Source organism: Jaculus jaculus, chromosome 21 (genome assembly GCF_020740685.1).
Source record: "Jaculus jaculus isolate mJacJac1 chromosome 21, mJacJac1.mat.Y.cur, whole genome shotgun sequence".
In the NCBI taxonomy this organism is placed as follows: domain Eukaryota; kingdom Metazoa; phylum Chordata; class Mammalia; order Rodentia; family Dipodidae; genus Jaculus; species Jaculus jaculus.
Genome location: NC_059122.1, coordinates 13,906,356 through 13,924,544, shown reverse-complemented (window position 1 = coordinate 13,924,544; position 18,189 = coordinate 13,906,356). Strand labels below are relative to the sequence as shown.

The window sequence follows — 18,189 nt, the reverse complement described above, 5'->3', positions numbered from 1 at the left end:
GACGCTTGCCTGCAAAGCCTAATGACCCAGATTTGATTCCCCAGTAGCACCCAAAGTGGCACACATGTCTAGAGTTCATTGGTAGTGGCTAGAAGCCCTGGGATGCCCATATTCTCCCTCCCTCCCTCTCTCTCTCTCTCTCTTATTCTCCTTGCAAATAGATAAATAAAATTAATAAACTGGGTATCCACCCATTGAAGCATTAATTAGGTCTTGATTTCTCACTCTGTACAAAAATAAAAATGGATCAAAGACCTTAATGTAAAACTTGAAACACTGAAACCACCAGAGGCAAACACAGATAATATACGTCAAGATATAGGCATAGGCCACAACTTCTGAGTAGGACTCCAGTAGCCGTGGTAATAATAACAAGAATTTAAAAGTGAGGTTACATGAAACCAAAAAGCTTCTTACAGAACAGAAGTGTTTCCTAAACAGCATAGTACTGTCTAGCATGATCTGAGTCTGCTCCTGTATCTCTTGTAAAGCGAATGAAATGCCAGCAGGATTGCCACAGCACTTAAACTTTACCAAGATTTAATATATCACACTTTTAACAGCATAGAACATTCTCTCTTTTTACAGGGTTTTCAGAGATTTAAAAGCTAAAAATGTAAACAATGTGACTAACACACTAATGACTAAGAGGCTTTTACGGAATTATTTAGGGTGTAAATGTCTCTAGGGTTAACCTACCATCCCATCATAGAAGCCTACAGACACAATTGAGGTGGAAATTGGGGAAATTTAGAAGCCACCACCCCCAGAGTTATGTCCTGTGTTACAGGAACTTTTGTATTGGTTATATTCTGTACTGAATACACTTTTGTGCTGACACTGAAGTTTTTGTACTGTTTCAAGGCCATTAAAAGTATTTACAGCTCCTGTTGTAAATCATTTTGGCTTCTTTTCACATCTGCCCACTAGTTAGCTATTTTTTTTTTTTTCTGTCTTGCTATGGTGATTTGATTCAGGTGACCCCGGTAAACTTAGGTATTCTAAACGCTAGTCTCCCCAGCTAATGGCAATTAGAAATTAAAGCCTCCTAGAGGTGGTGTATAGTTGGGGCGGGCTTGTGGTGTTATAGCCAGTTTCCCTGTGCCAGTGTTTGGCACACTCTCCTATTGCTGATGTTGGCAAAGGGGTGATGTCCACCCTCTACTCGTGCCATCAATTTCCATGCCATCACAGAGCTTCCCCTCGAGTCTATAAGCCAAAATAAACCCTTTTTTTTCCCCAAAAGCTATTCTTGGATGGGTGATTTCTGCTAGCAATGTGAACCTGACTACAACACTTGCCTATCACATACTCAAGGTCTCTGGTATTAGGCCAGGGCTCTGAGCTCTGAGAACTAATAATAATGAATAGCCCAGGACAAGGTATATAAACTCTGATCCATCAGAGCTCAGGGTCCAGGCTTTGGAAGAAACCCCCACCCCTGGACAGAATAGAGGACCCAGGTGTTAATCCATGCAGCTACAGCCATCTGATTTTTGACAAAAATATCCACTGGAGAAAAGATAGCCTCTTCAACAAATGATGCTACGGAAACTGGATATACATATGTAGAAAGATGAAAATAAGCTGGGCGTGGTGGCGCACACCTTTAATCCCAGCACTTGGGAGGCAGAGGTAGGAGGATCGCCATGAGTTCAAGGCCACCCTGAGACTCCATAGTGAATTCCAGGTCAGCCTGGGCTAGAGTGAGACCCTACCTCGAAAAACCAAAAAAAAAAAAAAAAAAAAAAGAGATCCTTCTGGAGAGCCAGGGCAGTGTGAGTGATTGCATTTCGGGCACTTAAACAAAATTGTCTTGGAATTTAAAACTGTTTTTGCAGCTTGCTGTACACAGCAAAAAGGTGGAGGGAAATAATGCCTTTCTACTGTCAGCTAGGCTACAGCATGCGTAAGAAAGGCAGAGGAAGTCGTTCGCTTAAAGTGCATCATTGAAATACTGTATTGTGTTTGCTTTTACATGTTTTTATATTTCAAAAAATGTGGCGGAAATGCCTAATTAAATTTCATGTTATGGCAAGTTCTAGCATTGGTGTTGAGTCCTGTGGCGATTGCGCATCCACGTCATGTTTCGTTGTATGATTTACAGTGGAGGAACTATGGGGTGCCGGCTGTAAATTTACGTTTTACTCAGTGCAGTTGGATCTAAGTAAAACACTTTAAATTTCCGGAAACTTGTATACTTTAAAAGCTGATAGGGTTAAGGGTGAGAAAAGAAAAATAACAGGCATAGGAAGTAAGTGATCATCCGTCTAGAGAGCACTGTGAGACGGTCAGTTGGCTGGGCTTAAACTGAGGCAGATTCGGGGGGGCCGGTCACTGTAAGTATGTACGGTTGTTGGGTAGCTTGCCCGTATTTTGTGTATTGGCATAAAAATTTCTATGAATTATTGTAACTAAAAGTATTCTAAATTAAATCCCATTTCTAAGTCACACAGCTTCTGTCTTGAGAATTTTACTTTAGAAGACAGGAGCCAGGAGGCCTAGGGAAGGGGGAGGAAGGAAACACCACATGGGCTTTGTGGCCTCAACCATCAGTTAGGGTTTTTTTCTTTTCTTGATGGCAGTAGAGAGACCTCATTTTCATAACATACTACTCCTGTTCCTTTGTTTAAAGACTCTTCATTAAAGATTCTCTGAGGTATGTGGCTGGGAGCTGGGAGAGTGAGGCACTTGAATCCTGGCTCTAAAGTGAACTTAACTGTGTGACCTTAGCAAGTCACATCCCCTCTCTGTAATTCAGTCTCCCTGTCTTGTATGATGGGAGTAATACCTACCTCACAGGGTTGTTGTGGGGATTGATTAGAGATAATGTCTGTCAAGCATTTAAGGTTCTTGAAGAAGGCGCTATATAAATATAATATCTATTAAAGTTGGTTTATTTATGAAAAAAAAAAGAAAGAAAGAAAATAGATCCTTCTCTTTCTCCATACACAAGAATTAAGTCCAAAGGAATCAGGGACCTTAATATCAGACCTGAAACGCTGAATGGCTAGAGGAAAAGGCAGGGGAAACTCTTCAACATATTGGCATAGGTAATGATTTTCTGAATAAACCCCCAATTGCTCATGAAATAAAACCACTAATCAACTACTGGGACCTCATTAAATTACAATGCTTTTGTTTTTATTTTTTATTTTTATTTATTTATTTGAGAGCGACAGACACAGAGAGAAAGACAGATAGAGGGAGAGAGAAAGAATGGGCGCGCCAGGGCTTCCAGCCTCTGCAAATGAACTCCAGACGTGTGCGCCCCCCTGTGCATCTGGCTAACGTGGGACCTGGGGAACCGAGCTTCGAACCTGGGTCCTTAGGCTTCACAGGCAAGCGCTTAACCGCTAAGCCATCTCTCCAGCCCAAATTACAAAGCTTTTGTACAGCAAAGGACACTGTGAATAAAGAGACAACCTACAGAATGGGAGAAAACTTTTGCCAGCTACACACCTAACAAAGGATTAATATCCAGGATATACAAAGAATACAATAAACAAAACAATAATAAATCAATCAGCCCAATTAAAAATGAGCTATAGAACTAAGTAGAGCATTCTCATTGGAAAAAATATAGATGTCATATAAACATCTAAAAAACTGTTAGAACATCCTTGGCCATCAGGGAAATGCAAATTACAACTACTTTGAGATTCCATCTTACAATATATGTTGGTAAGGAGACAGGCAAAGGGGTACCCTTCTACACTGTTGGGGGGGGATGTAATCTGGTACAACCATTGTGGAAATCGGTGTGGAGATCCTTGAGACAGCTAAAAACATATTTACCATATTATCCAGCTATAGCACTCCTAGGCATATATCCTAATGACTCTTCTCACTACCTTAGAGATACTTGCACAACCATGTTTATTGCTGCTCTATTTCCAATAGCTAAGAAATGGAACCAGCCTAGATGTCCGTTCACAGATGAATGGATAATAAAGGTATGGTACATTTACACAATGGAGTTCTATTCAGTGGTAAAGAAAAATGAAATATGAAAATTGCTGGGAAATGGATGGATCTGGAAAGGATAATACTAAGTGAAGTAACCCAGGCCCAGAAAGCCAAATGTCACATGTTCTCCACGTTTTCTCTCATATATGGATCCTAGCTACAAATGTTTAGACTTCTGTGTGAGCTGGAACCAAAAAATCGGTAGCAGAGGCCAGTAAGCTGGAGAAAGGCTATAAGGGAGGGAGGAGAAGGGAGGACTTTAGGGGATGGAATTGTATATATGTAAGTAGAAGAACAGATTACAGGGAGTGGAATGGCCTGAGTGAGGCCAGGGGAAGAGATTGAGTAAGAGAAGGGTTGGGGGAGGGTCATTCAAAACTTAAGATATTCTGAATAAGACATAGGAAAGCCTACTTCTTTGGATAATGGCTTCAATTGCTACTAGAAAATTTTCAGTGCCAGGGATGGGATATCTACCAGTGAGTTGTTGGCCAAGGAGGTCCCAGATGCCTCCAAAACATTACAGGCTTTTGCCAAGGCACTTGGTTCCCCCGAGTAACAGATGGTAAGACCCTGTTGCTGAAGACTCCACATGTGTGGGCAGCAAGATCACTGAAAAATCAAGCTGGTGCTGAGCTGAAAACCTTCTCCCTGTAGACCAACCAAATGTAAGCTGCAAAAAGCTGTATTGCATGCAGCCTTATGGGAGACAGAAGTCATTAGTGGTGAAAACAGTGGACACTGGAAGCCTCAAGTTAGGCCAGACAGACCAATTGACTGAACGGGTGCAATAGTGGCATGTCTACTCTGGGGAAACCAACTGATCTCTAATTGGACTAGAGACCCACTCCATGGGAGGGAACACATGGCTGGTACTGAAAACCTAATCAAAAGGCTATGGCAGGGGGTAGAGATATGGCTTAGCAGTTAAGCGCTTGCCTGTTAAGCCTAAGGACCCTGGTTTGAGGCTTCATTCCCCAGAACCCACTTTAGCCATACGTAAAAGAGGTACACATATCTGGAGTCCATTTGCAGTGGCTGGAGGCCCTGGTGCACACATCCTCCCTATCCCTTTCTCTCTATGTCTGTTACTCTCAAATAAGTAAGTGAAAATAAGCAAAATAAAAATGAAAAAGGACTATGGCAGGGGATGTGCGTTAGGGATATAAAACCTGCTCTTCTCTGGCTAAATGCATATATTATGTCACCAAACTTCCCTGAAAGCCTTACACCTCATGTTTGTAATCATATATTAATGCTATTCTCACTTTTTGTTAGAGAAGCTTCAGATGGCAATGACAACTGGAATGACCCAAAAGGCAACATAATGCTGAGAAGAAGTGACAGAGGAGGGCTCAGCACTGAAGCATTTCTATCACACCCTCTAAGGCTCATCGTCCATTGTGGAAGAAGTGGAGGAAAGAATGTAAGAGCCAAAGGAAGGACACCACTCCTTGGAATGCAACTTCCCAGACAGAAATTGGCCTTGATACCCAAGACCTCTCAGTGCCTAACAGTACCTTCACAAGACCCTCATAATAGGAGAAAAAGACAATGACATCAAAATAAAAGAGACTAATGGCGAGAGGGAGGGGATATGATGGAGAGCGGAGTTGTGAAGGGGAAAATGGGGAAGAAGAGGGAAATATCATGGTTTATTGTCTGCAAGTATAGAAGATGTCAATTAAAAAAAATTAAAAAGAAATAACCCTGGGATCACACTATAGTGAAAATAAACTGATTTTCCAACAAATCTCTGGTGCAATTCTGTGAGCCTTAGTTTCCCATACCACAATCCATCCGAAAATTGTTTACCATCCTGAAATCCCTTAATGGAAGGGTCAGGTAGGTACGTTACACTTAATTCTTTTTTTTTTTTTTAATTTTTATTTATTTATTTGAGAGCGACAGACACAGAAAGACAGATAGAGGGAGAGAGAGAGAATGGGCGCGCCAGGGCTTCCAGCCACTGCAAACGAACTCCAGACGCGTGCGCCCCCTTGTGCATCTGGCTAACGTGGGATGGGGAACCGAGCCTCGAACCGGGGTCCTTAGGCTTCACAGGCAAGCGCTTAACCGCTAAGCCATCTCTCCAGCCCATCTTTTATACCTATTACAATCTTATTGTAGAGCTAGAACTACTAGAGAGAAGGCCAACTTACTTAAGGCCTTATCTGCTTTCTCTTTTGGAAAGCTCTTGGTGTGTACCTGTTTATTTTTTGGTAGGATTAGTTGATAATTTATATAATATTTGAGGCATCCATTTATTTTTAGTAGTTTAGTATTTTATGTTTCTCAGAGTATTTAAGGCCAAGAAATTAGCCAAAATTTAATCATGTTTGTCCTTTTTTTTTTAATTTTTTTAAAATTTATTTATTTATTTGAGAGTGACAGACACAGAGAGACAGATAGAGGGAGAGAGAGAGAATGGGCGCGCCAGGGTTTCCAGCCTCTGCAAACGAACTCCAGACGCGTGCGACCCCTTGTGCATCTGGCTAACGTGGGATGGGGAACCGAGCCTCGAACCAGGGTCCTTAGGCTTCACAAGCAAGTGCTTAACCGCTAAGCCATCTCTCCAGCCCATCATATTTGTCCTTTTGAAGGTCAATAATGGCTCTCCAAGAGACTCCAGGAACCTAGGGGGTGGGGAACGCTATGGTTTTCCCAGTACTCACATTATCTGTTAAGGTGAATCAGGGCCGTGCTGACCAAGTGACCTTCCCTCTGTTGGAAAGCCTAAAGAATTGGCTTTTCTATGGTTGGGGCTCTCCTGTGGCATATTGTACACTGATTTTTTTTCATTTCCAGGTCTCCCTGTCCTCCTTGATCAGGAAGACAGGCAACCTTACCAGGAGGCCAGCATTAGAAGCGCTCATTACGTCTAATGATTTTATGACGTGGTAGCAGGGGCCATTAGCTCTGATAATACTAATTGGCTTTGCCTTCAACATGGGTCACTAAAACACCCAGAAAAGGGCTGGAGAGATGGCTCAGTGGTTGACGAACTTGCTTGCAAAACCTAATGATCTGGGTTCGATTGCTCAGTACCCATGTAAAGCTAGATGCAGAAAGTAGCACATGCATCTAGAGTTAATCTGCAGTGGTTGGAGTCCTTGGCATATCCATATTCTCTTCTCTGTCTCTGCTCCCAGACTTACCTGGAACCCACTCTATAGTGCCAGGCTAGCCTTGAACTCACTGTGATCCTCCACCTCTGCCTCCAGAATGCTGGGATTTAGGGCACCATCACACCCGACGCAAGAAAAGTTGTTTTTTTTTGTTTTTTAATTTATTTATTTACTTAAGATAGAGAGAGAGAATGGTCGCGCCAGGGCCTCCAGCCACTGCAAACGAAATCCAGACGCGTGCGCCCCCTTGTGCAACTGGCTTCCATAGGTCTTCGAGAATCCAACCCGGGTCTTTTGGCTTCCAAGGCGAACGGCTTAACCACTAAGCCATCCCTCCAGCCCAAGGAAAAGGTGTTTTGTGCTGTGTTGTTTTTGTTTTTGTTTTTGGAGGTACGGTCTTGCTCTAGCCCAGTATGTTCATGAATGCACTGTATAGAATCAGGGTGGCCTCGAACTCACGATGATCCTCCTACCTCTGCCTCCCAAGTGCGTGCACCAACACTCCCGCACAAATAAAGATTTTTGGACTAATGAAAACCTAATAGAATTCGAGGCCACCCCGACTCTGCATAGTGAATGACAGGTCAGCTTGAGCTACAGTGAGAACCAACCTCAAAAAAAAAAACAACTAATAGAATTGTAAGCAAACAAAAATAACTACCATAGGAACTTTGCATTAAGCTACATTCGCCCGTGGGTTGGTGCAATCTAATGCCACTCAGTTCCTGACCGGCAGCGCTGCCCAATCAGAGGCTCCCGCGCGGGCACCGGCCAATGGGCTCGCAGGCCGTGCGTCGGGGGCGGGCTTCCGCGGTGCCTCGCAACCTTTGTTTCGGAGCTCGCCATCTTGGGCTCCGCAGTCTCCTGCGTGGGCAGCGTGGGCTTGTCGCGCGGCCTCGGACGCCCCAGGAAACGCCGTTTCGGGGAGCGCCGTGAGGAGGACGCCAGATGCTTCGGAGGCAGAAAATGGTAAGTTTGATGGATACTTTTCATCCGGGAAGAGGAGGCGGCGGCGCGGTCATCGTCGCTGTCCGCGGGGCGCTGCGTCCACTCCGCTGTGCAGGGGACTGGGCCGGCCCCGGGGTGTCCTGTCCAGTCCGGGTGGACGCGGGCACTTCCAGCCTGGGCTGTGCGCCCCTCTCTACGTCCTGGAGCCGAGTGTCTGCCCGTTAATTCAGAGTGATGGTAAGGACAGGGGTGAATGGTCAGGGGACTCGGGTCCTTGGGTGTCCTGTCCGTTGTGGGTGGACGCCGGCACCTCTGGCCTGGGCTGCGGGCCTCTCTCTCAGTCTCTCTCTCTCTCTGTCGTGGAGCCAAGTGTCTGCACATTGATGCAGGGTGATGATGAGGACAGGGGTGGATGGTCAGGGGACTCCAGGGTCCTCAGGTATACTGTCCAGTCTGGGTGGACGTGAGCACTTCCAGCCTGGGCGGCGGGCCTCTCTTGTCCTGGAGCCGCATCTCTGCAGATGACAGGTGGATGATCTAGGAGAACCCTTACTGTGTTTCCTTTCTGGGAGGGGTAGTGGCCATGCCCTATGCAGTCCTTGGGGGGGGGGGGGTCTCCTCTGTGCTGACGCCAGATCTTTGATTACATTGCATATAACAGTTTCTGGAAAAGTTGGAAAAGAAAAAAAAAAATAGGAAAGAAGGGTGGAAAAAAGGCAAAAAAAAAAAAAAAGTTGGTGTGTATATTAACCAAAAAGTTACTGTAGCTTAAGAGTTCAGCTCCTGCCTTCATTGAGAGAAATGCCCTCAGGTGACTTCACAGTGTCTAACAGCGTTATTACATGTTTTCCTGTTGCATTGCTCTTGAGGATGCAATTTACATGATGGTTTAACTGTTGAAAATAGTTAAGTTTAAAAAGTATGCATGTTGGGTGCTGGGGAGATAGCTTAGTGGTTAATCGCTTGCTTGTGTAGTCTAAGGACCCTGGTTCAAGGCTCAATTCCTCAGGACCCACGAAAGCCAGATGCACAAGGTGGTACATGCATCTAGAGTCTTTTGCAGTCACAGGAGGCCCTGGTGCGCCCATTCTGTCTCTCTCTCTCTGTCTCTCTCTGCCTCTTTCTCTCTCTGTCTGTCACTCTCAAATAAATAAATTTTTAAAAAAATTTAAGCATGCATGTTGGTTTACTCATTTCTTTTTTTGAAATATTTTTATGAGCCGGAGAGTTGGCTCAGGGGTTAAAGGTGCTTGCTTGCAAAGTCTTGTCAGTCTGGGTTTGATTCTGTAGTACCCATGTAAGGCCACATGCATGTGTCTACATGTGGTGCATGTGTCTACATGTGGTACGTGTGTCTGGAGTTCCTTTGTTGCAGTGGTAAGGAGGCCATGGCACACCCATACTAACATACTTGGTTATTCTGCCTCTTTTTCCCTGTCTCTCTCTCATAAACAAATAAATTAAAATATTCTTCTTAAGTATTTAAAAATATTTTAAAATTATGTTTAAAATAAAAAGAGAGACTGGAGAGATGGCTTAATGGTTAAGGCTCTTGCCTGTAAAGCCTAAAGACCCAAGTTCAATTCTCTAGTACCCATGTAAGCCATATGTACATGGTGACACATGTGTGTGGAGTTTGCTTGCAGTGGCTGGAGGCCCAGGCATGCCCATCCTCTCCCTCCCTCTCTCACTTAAATAAATAAAGACATACATATTAAAAATATATATACATATAAGAATGAGAAGCCGGGCATGGTAGTGCATGCCTTTAATCCCAGCACTTGGGAGGCAGAAGTAGGAGGATCGCCATGAGTTGGAGGCCACCCTGAGATTGCATAGTGAACTCCAGGTCAACCTGGGCTAGAGTGAAACCTTACCTCAAAAAATGAATGAAAGAAAGAAAGAAAGAAAGAAAGAAAGAAAGAAAGAAAGAAAGAAAGAAGGAAGGAAGGAAGGAAGGAAGGAAGGAAGGAAGGAAGGAAAGAAGAGAAGAGGAGAAGAGAGGGAGAGGAGAGGAGAGGGAGAGGAGAGGGAGAAGAGAAGGTGAGGGAGAGAAGAGGGGAGGAGAAGAGAGGGAGAAGAGGGAGAGGAGGGGAGGGGGGGAGAGGAGAGGAGAAAGAGAGAGAATGAGAATCTGGACATGGTGGCGCACGCCTTTAATCCCAGCGGTCGGAAGAAGGCAGAGATAGGAGTGCTGTAAGTTCAAGTCCACCCTGAGACTACATAGTGAATTCCAGGTCAGCCTAACCTAGAGTGAGACCCTACCTCAGGAAACCAAAAGAAAAAAAACAGAAGAGAGAGACAGAATGAGAGTGAATGAGAGAGAGAGTGAGTTTGGACATGGACATGCAAGGGCCTCTTGCCACTGCACATGAACTCTAGATGGAAGTACCAAGTTGTGCAACTTGCTCTGTGTCAGGACTGGGTTATCTAACCCAGGGGACAGGCTTTGCAAAGCAAGTGCCTTGGTTTGCTCTTGCCAGTGCAAAACACAGCTGTTCGTTCGGGCTGGAGAGATGGCTTAGTGATTAAGCGCTTGCCTGTGGAGCCTAAGGACCCCAGTTTGAGGCTCGATTCCCCAGGACCCACGTTAGCCAGATGCGCAAGGAGGCGCGCACGTCTGGAGTTCATTTGCAGTGGCTGGAAGCCCTGGGCCCATTCTCTGTCTGTCTGTCACTCTCAAATAAATAAATTAAAATAAACAAAACACAGCTATCACGTAAAGGAAGTAAAACTATACTGTGCCAAATAGGAGTCATAGTGGCTATATACATGCATTCAGGTTACGCCAACTGACATGTTCCAATATGTGTATTGTTATTTGACCTTTTTTGGACCCAGAACATAAAGTACATAAATCAATGCATGTACTGTTGTTGGGAGCAGCAGGTAAGCTAAGTGCAGCCAAGCAGGGAAAGCCATCTGTACATTCTTAGCTTTTGGGGTGGCATAAGCTAGTATTCTGCTAAGTTAATATAATACAGAGTTTTCCCCAGGCATTGAAAGGGTGTTTAATGCAGCTGGCTTTCAAGCTAAATGGGTTTCAAGAGAACTAAAGATAGTGGAAAATAATTGCAGGTCTTGGGTACCATATTTTACACACACAAACGCACCCCGCACACAGTCACGAAGTTCTAATCCAGCAGTCAGCCTTGGAGAATCATTAGCATAGTTGTAGCTTTCTTCTGGAAATTTCCCTGTATACCTTTAAAGAAGGCAGTTTTCAGAAGTACACTGTCAGATCAAGGGTGGAGGGGGGAAAGGGGATGTTAATACAGGTGAAGTCATGATCTTAAATAGTCTGACTGTAAGTAAGCAAGCATAGGTTATTTGTGTGTGTGAGGTATGTGTCCACCTGTGTGTAGGGTGCACACATGTGCATGTGGAGGCCAGAGGCTTGTGGTGCGTAGCTCCTCAGTTGCTCTGCACTGTATTTATTGAACCAGGGTGTCTCACTGAACTCAGATTTAATGCTAAACTGTTGCTTGAGTAGGTGTGTATGGCACGCGTGCGTAATCGTATTCATTTTGTAGCAGATGTGACACGTGTGTGGAGGCCAGGGGTTGATGTGGCGTCCTCAGCCACTCTGCACTTCACTGAGGCAGGGTCTTATTTACAGCTTGTGCTGGGGCTCGCATAGCTACAGCTGGCCAGCTTCCCCCAGCGACCTACTGGGCCTACCTTGTCAGTGCTGAGGCTACGGACAGGCTGCCATGGACCCTGGCCAAGTATGTAGGTGCTGGGGAATGCCAGATCATGCCTGCATGGCAAGTACTTTATCCACAGAGCCACCCTGTCAGCCCCGTACGTAAGGTTACTTTTCTGTGATTGGGATTGATTACATGTCTTTCTCTTGTTTTTCATGGCACAAACCTTAAATACCATGCTTTCTTCTACAGATTTTGTTTCTCCTGGAAAACTCAGTCATACTTGCTCACATCACTACGGTAACACAGGCATGGTATTCGTATTGATTTTTCATTCTCCCACTAACAATACAAATCAGGCTGCACCTTCTGTCACACTTTGTAAGACACATATAAACATAGAAGAGTGAACTCTTGTTCTGCTCCCAAGCCTGAGGTCTTGGACTTAAAGGAGATGTGTCATTACAGTGGTCAGTGTCCTTTGAGGACGTCGCCGTAGACTTCACCTGGCAGGAGTGGCAGGAGCTGGACTCTGCTCAGAGGACTCTCTACAGGGACGTGATGCTGGAGAACTACTGCAGCCTGGTGTCCTTGGGTGAGTCTACTGCTATAACACTTCTTGATTGATAAGTATAAAGATTGTTAACTTTTGATATTTTCTGTTGTACATTTTGGCAGACATGTGGTAATAGCACAGAAGGAATGTTATGACTTTGCAATAACCTATAACATGCAATGATTCAATGAAAGTGATTGGTAACTTTGTCAAGCTCAGTGAGACATGACTTGTTTGTGTTGAGAACATCTAAAATCTATGAAAGTGTCATCTATGCTAGGGTCGCCTTGAACTCAGTATGGCCACATAGATGGCCTTGAGCTTCTAATAGTCCTGCTTCCTGGTCAAGAGTCCTGAGATTACAAAACTTGTGGTGGTCACCAGGCCCACCTTAATGTACTGACTATTGAGCCCAGGGCATTGCACATGCTGGACAAGTACTGGTTCATTATGGCGACATCCCTAGCCCTGACCTGACCTGACCATCCTCCCTTTTCTTCTATTTATGCCTGACATATTTCAGTTATGTCCTGTGACCCTGGTTGGCAGAAATAGTAGAAATAATCTATTTCCCACAAATATTAAAGGAGTCAATAGCCCATAGAAAAATGTTGTCAATCTCACCTTTGAGAATAAGTGAGTCTGTTGGAGACACTTACAGAACAAACGTTTGAGTGTTTAAGTTATTCCCAGGTTCTTTTCACCTGTGTCTCAGAGTGTTCTTATTCCTCTAGTCTTTCATGGTCTTAGGTCATATATTGAAGTCCTTGATCCATCTGGAGTTGATTTGTGTGCAGGGTGACAGAAGACTCTAGGTTTGTTCTTCCATGTGTATTTGTCCAGTTTCTACAGCACCATTTGTTGAAAATGCTATCTTGTCTGTACATTTTTTGGCCTCTTTGCCAAAGATCAGGTGGCCGAGGTTAATAAACTCTTCTATTCCATTGGTCTATATTTCTGTTTTTGTGTAGTGTAATGCTGTTTTTATCACTATGGCTTTGTGGTAGTATATCTTGAAAATGTTATGGTTTTTGATTGGAATTGCATTGAATCTGTATATTGCTTCTGGAAGAATGGCCATCCTCATATTAATTCTTTAAATCCAAGAGCATGGAAAGTCTTCCCATCCTGTGTCTTCCTTAATTTCTTCTATGTTTAAATATTATCATTGTTGAGGTCCTTCATTTCCTTGGCTAGGATTATTCCAAAGTATTTATTTACTTTGTGGTTACTGTAAATGAGACTGTTTCCTTGATTTCTTTCTCAGTTTGTCTGTGATATATATAAATGCTACTGAATTTTGTGTGCAGATTTTATATCCAGCCACTGTACTGAATGTTTTTCAGCTTTAGTAGGAGTATTACGGTAGTCCTTTGGGTCTCTTGTGTACAGACTCATATCATCTGCAAATAAAAGTCATTTGATTTCTTCCTTTCCAATTTCTATGCCTTTTATTTCTTTCTCTTGTTTTATCACTGAAAAAGTCTGCAAATATTATGTTAGATAGCAGTTTGGAGAGTGGACACCTCTGTCCTATTCCATACTTAAGTGGACTACTTCAAGTTTTTCCTTATTTCGTATGGTAAGGACCTTAGGTTTGTTATATATAGCCCTTATCCCTGGACTCATTAAGGGATGTTGTATTTTGTTGAAGGCCTATCTGCATATATTGACATGATTATGTGATTCCCGTTCCTAAGTCTATTTATGTGATATATTGTGTTTCTCGATTTCCATATATTGAACCATCCTTGCATCCCTAGAATGAAACCTAGTCAGTTGAGGTGGATGCTTCTTTTGATATGTTCAAATTCAATTTGTAAGATTTTTTTTAAAAAACAATACTTTTTATTTATTTGTGAGGGAGGGAGGGGAAATAATGAGAATATGCGGGCACCAGAACTTGTTGCTGCAAACATACTCCAGGCATAGGCACCACTTTGTGCATCTGGCTTTTCTTGGGAATTGAACCTGGGCCAGCAGGCTTTGCAGGCAAACACCTTTAACTGCTCAGCCATCTCCCTGTTGGGAAAATGAGGCAAACAGTACTAGTACCAGAGACCAAGTGGAAAGTCATTATAAAAGTTTATTTTCATACCAGCGTGTGCCCAGGGGAATCTCTTCCAAAGCCTGGACTCTAGTTCTTGATGGTTCAGAACTTATGTATCTTATCTATGACTACTCTCATTATTAAGTCTCAGAGCTAAGAGCCTCCGCCTAGTGCCAGAGACCTTGAGCATGTCATAAGCAAGTTTTACAGGAGCAGAAAAAATGGTCATTTTGCAGACAGAAGCCTACAGCTGTGGCATGGAGGTAAAAAGACATACAAAATGATTTTTAGTTCAAGACAGAAGCTGCAATACAGATCATGCCTTTCAAACAATACAAAAACTGCAGTGTTGGACATAACCAGTACAAAAGACTATATTCAATACAGTAGTGTTAGACATGACCAACACAAAAGCTTATACAGTGTAGCAGACAGCTTCAGGCTTGCTGAGATGAACTTCCAGACCAGGCACAGTTCTGGAGGAAAGGATATTTATTGAAGCTTCCAGATCCAGGGGAAGTTCCATAAATGGCAGAAGAAGCTGGCCTGCCTTCACAGGTCCAAGCAGACAGAGAGAAACCCACAAGCCAAAAATCAAAAGCCACAGCACACTTCAGGAACTCCAGCTAGGCACACTTTGCATATCTTTACATTGAAATCTGAAACCCACCACCACAACTTAAGATCCACCCAGTGACATCACCTCCAGCCAGGCGGCTGAGATGCAAACTACAAAAACTGAATATATTCAAACCACCACATTCAGTAAGGACATAGCTTTGGGACAGGGACTTCAGACTTAAATCTCCTTAACCCAATTTCCATCTCATCCCCATTTCAATTTGCAAGAATGTTATTGAGAATTTTTGTTGCTTAGTTTATCAGGGATATTGGTCTATAATTTTCTTTTGTGTCTTGTTTTGTTATTAGTGTGATGCTGACTTCATAGAAAGAGTTAAGTCTTATTCACTCCTTGTCAATTTTGTGAATAACTTTGGAAGCAGTGATTTTTAGTTCTGTAAAGGTATGGTAGAATTCAACAGTGAATACATCTGGGACTGGACGTTTTTTGGTTGGGAGGCATTTATTACTATTTCAAACTCATTATGTGGTATAGCTCTATGCATATCATTTATCATTTTGGGTTTATCTTTCATCGATCATATGAGTCAATAAATAAATTCATTTCCTACAGCTTTGTGGAATATAGGTGTGGTGGTTTGATTCAGGTATCCCCATAAACTTAGGTGTTCTGAATGTTAGGTTCCCAGCTGATGGATATTTGGGAATTAATGCCTCCTGGAGGGAGTGTATTGTTGGGGGCGGGTTTGTGGGCTTTATAGCCAGTTTCCCCATGCCAGTGTTTGGCACACTCTCCTGTTGCTATGGTCCATCTTATGTTGGCCAGGGGGTGATGTCCACCCTCTGCTCATGTCATCGTTTTCCCCTGCCATCATGAAGCTTCCCCTCGAGCCTATAAGCCAAAATAAACCTCTTTTTCCCAGAAGCTACTCTTGGTTGGGTGATTTCTACCAGCAATGCGAACTGGACTGCAACAATAGGTTTCTGAAATATATTCTTGATTCCCCCACTTCCATTTGTATCTGTTGTAGCATCTCCTCTTATCTCTAATCTTGTTGATTAGGGTCTTTTTTTTCTCATTCTTTTGATCAGTTTGGCCAGTGATTTATCATTCTTATTTATTTTATTTTATGAAGAACCAGCTCTTCATTTCAATTTTTGCTGTTGTTGTTTGTTTTTTCCTTTGGTTTTTCAAGGTAGGGTCTCTCTGTAGCCCAGGCTGACCTGGAATTAGTGTTGGCTGGCCTCAAACTCACAGTAATCCTCCTACCTCAGCCTCTGGAGTGCTGGGGTTAAAGGCATATGCCACCGTGCCCAGCTTTCATTTCAATTACTTTTTTTTTTCATTTCAAATTCATAAATTTATGTTCTGATGGTGATTATTTCTTTCCCTCTGGTACCTTTGGATTTGGATTGTTCTTGTATTTCCAGTGGCTTCAGATGGCATATTAAGTTATTTGAGATCTCTATATTTGTAACATAGGTATGGTATTAATCAGGGTTCTCTAGAGGAACAGAACTGCTAAAAATGAATTATATTAAAGAGGGAATTTACTGGATTAGCTTACGGTAATCCAATAGCAGTTGCAGGCCAGAGAATCAAGGAACCTAGTGGCAGCTCAGTCCATGTGGCCAGATACCTCAGCAGTCCCAGTCTGACACTGGAGGTCTGGAAGCTCCTGAGGAGCTGCTGGTTTTCAGTCTGTGCAGGTCTTCAGTTGACTGGTCTTCAGTCTGCACTGGTCTACAATGCACACTGGAAGGCAGTGAGCAGCTCCAGCAGCTAAGAAAAAGGAAGGAAGGAGTTCTCTTCACCCAGATCTAACTTAAATAAAGTTCCCATTTAAGAGGGGCCGCCCGCTCTGGGGGAAATGTTCATCCTTGGGGAAGGACTTCTTCCTTCAGTTAATCCTTCCAGGAAGCAACCTCAGAAACCCACTCAGAAGGGATTTCTGTGGATCACTAAACAGATCGAGTTGACACCACCTTCACCATCTGTAACAGACAGCTTCAGGTTCACTGAGATAAACGTCCAGACCAGGCACAGTTATGGAGGAAGGGATTTATTGAAGCTTACAGATCCAGGGGAAGTTCCATAAATGGCAGAAGAAGCTGGCCTGCCTTCACAGGTCCAAGCAGACACAGAGAAGTACAAGCCAAAAAGCCACACAGCACAGCACACTTCAGGAACTCCCTCTAGGCACACTTTGCATATCTTTACATTGAAATCTGAAACCCACCACCACACCTTAAGATCCACCCAGTAACACTGCCTCCAGCCAGGTGGCTGCAGATGCAAACTACAAGCAACTGAATATATTGGGGGCCATCTATTCAAACCACCACATTCCATCACAGGCATTTAGAGTCATATACTTTACTCTTAGCACTGGCTTCACTGTGGTTGTGGTTTGTTGTGTTTTCATTCTTAAGTTCTGGGAGGTTTTTGATGTTCTTCATGATTTCTTCAGTGACATAGTCATTGTTCAGTAGTGTGTTGTTAGGTCTCCAGAAACAAATTTTAAATTGTTTTTCTTGTTGTTGGTTTCTAGCTTTATTATATTGTGGTCAGATGTAATACTGGGAACTATGTCAATTTTCCTAAATTTGTGGACACCTGCTTTATGTTCTAATAGATGATCTGTTTTAGAGAAGGCTCCATGAGCTGCTGAGAAACATATCTATTCTGTAGACTTTTGATGGAACATTCAGTAGATCTCTATTAAGTCTATTTGATCTATGGTGTTATGTCCATTGTTTCTGTTTATTTTTTTTTTGAGATGATCTGTCTAGTGATGATAGTGGGGAACTAAAGTCATCCACTGTCGTGTTGGAATTTATTTCTAATTTAATGTGTAGTAGATTTTGGTTTATAAAATTTGATGCAACTGTATTTCGAACATATATGTTCATGATTATAATAGTCTCTTGCTGAATTTTTGGGTTGACAAGAGTAAACTGTACTTTTTCTCACTTGATTTCTTTTGGTTTAAAGTCTATTTTTTCAGGTCTTAGTTTGGCCACACCTCCTTTCTATTTCCATTTGCTTGAATTCTCTTGTTTCATCCTTTCACCCTATTGTGGTACATATCTTTAATGGATAGGTGGGTTTCTTGAAGACAGCACATGGATGGATCCAGTTTTCTAATTGAGTCTGTTAACTTGTGGTTTGACTGGGGAGTTGAGTCCATTGATGTTCAGAGTTATTTACTTATTTTTATTCATGAGAGAAAGCAAGAATATATGGGTATGCCCCTGCAAAAAAACTCCTGATGCATGCACCACCATGTGCATCTGGGTTATGTGGGA

General features: G+C 43.0%; 1 protein-coding gene across 1 annotated transcript in view; it reads left to right on the top strand.

The window, feature by feature from the left end:
- Nucleotides 1-7,937: 7,937 nt before the first annotated feature.
- LOC123456393 (zinc finger protein 268-like) overlaps nt 7,938-18,189 on the top strand; it is a 48,696-nt gene continuing 38,444 nt past the window's right edge. The window contains exons 1-2 of the mRNA XM_045139424.1: nt 7,938-8,066; nt 12,161-12,287. Coding sequence (XP_044995359.1) covers nt 8,046-8,066; nt 12,161-12,287 — 148 coding nt within the window. The 5' untranslated portion in view covers nt 7,938-8,045. The remainder of the gene's footprint in view (nt 8,067-12,160; nt 12,288-18,189) is intronic.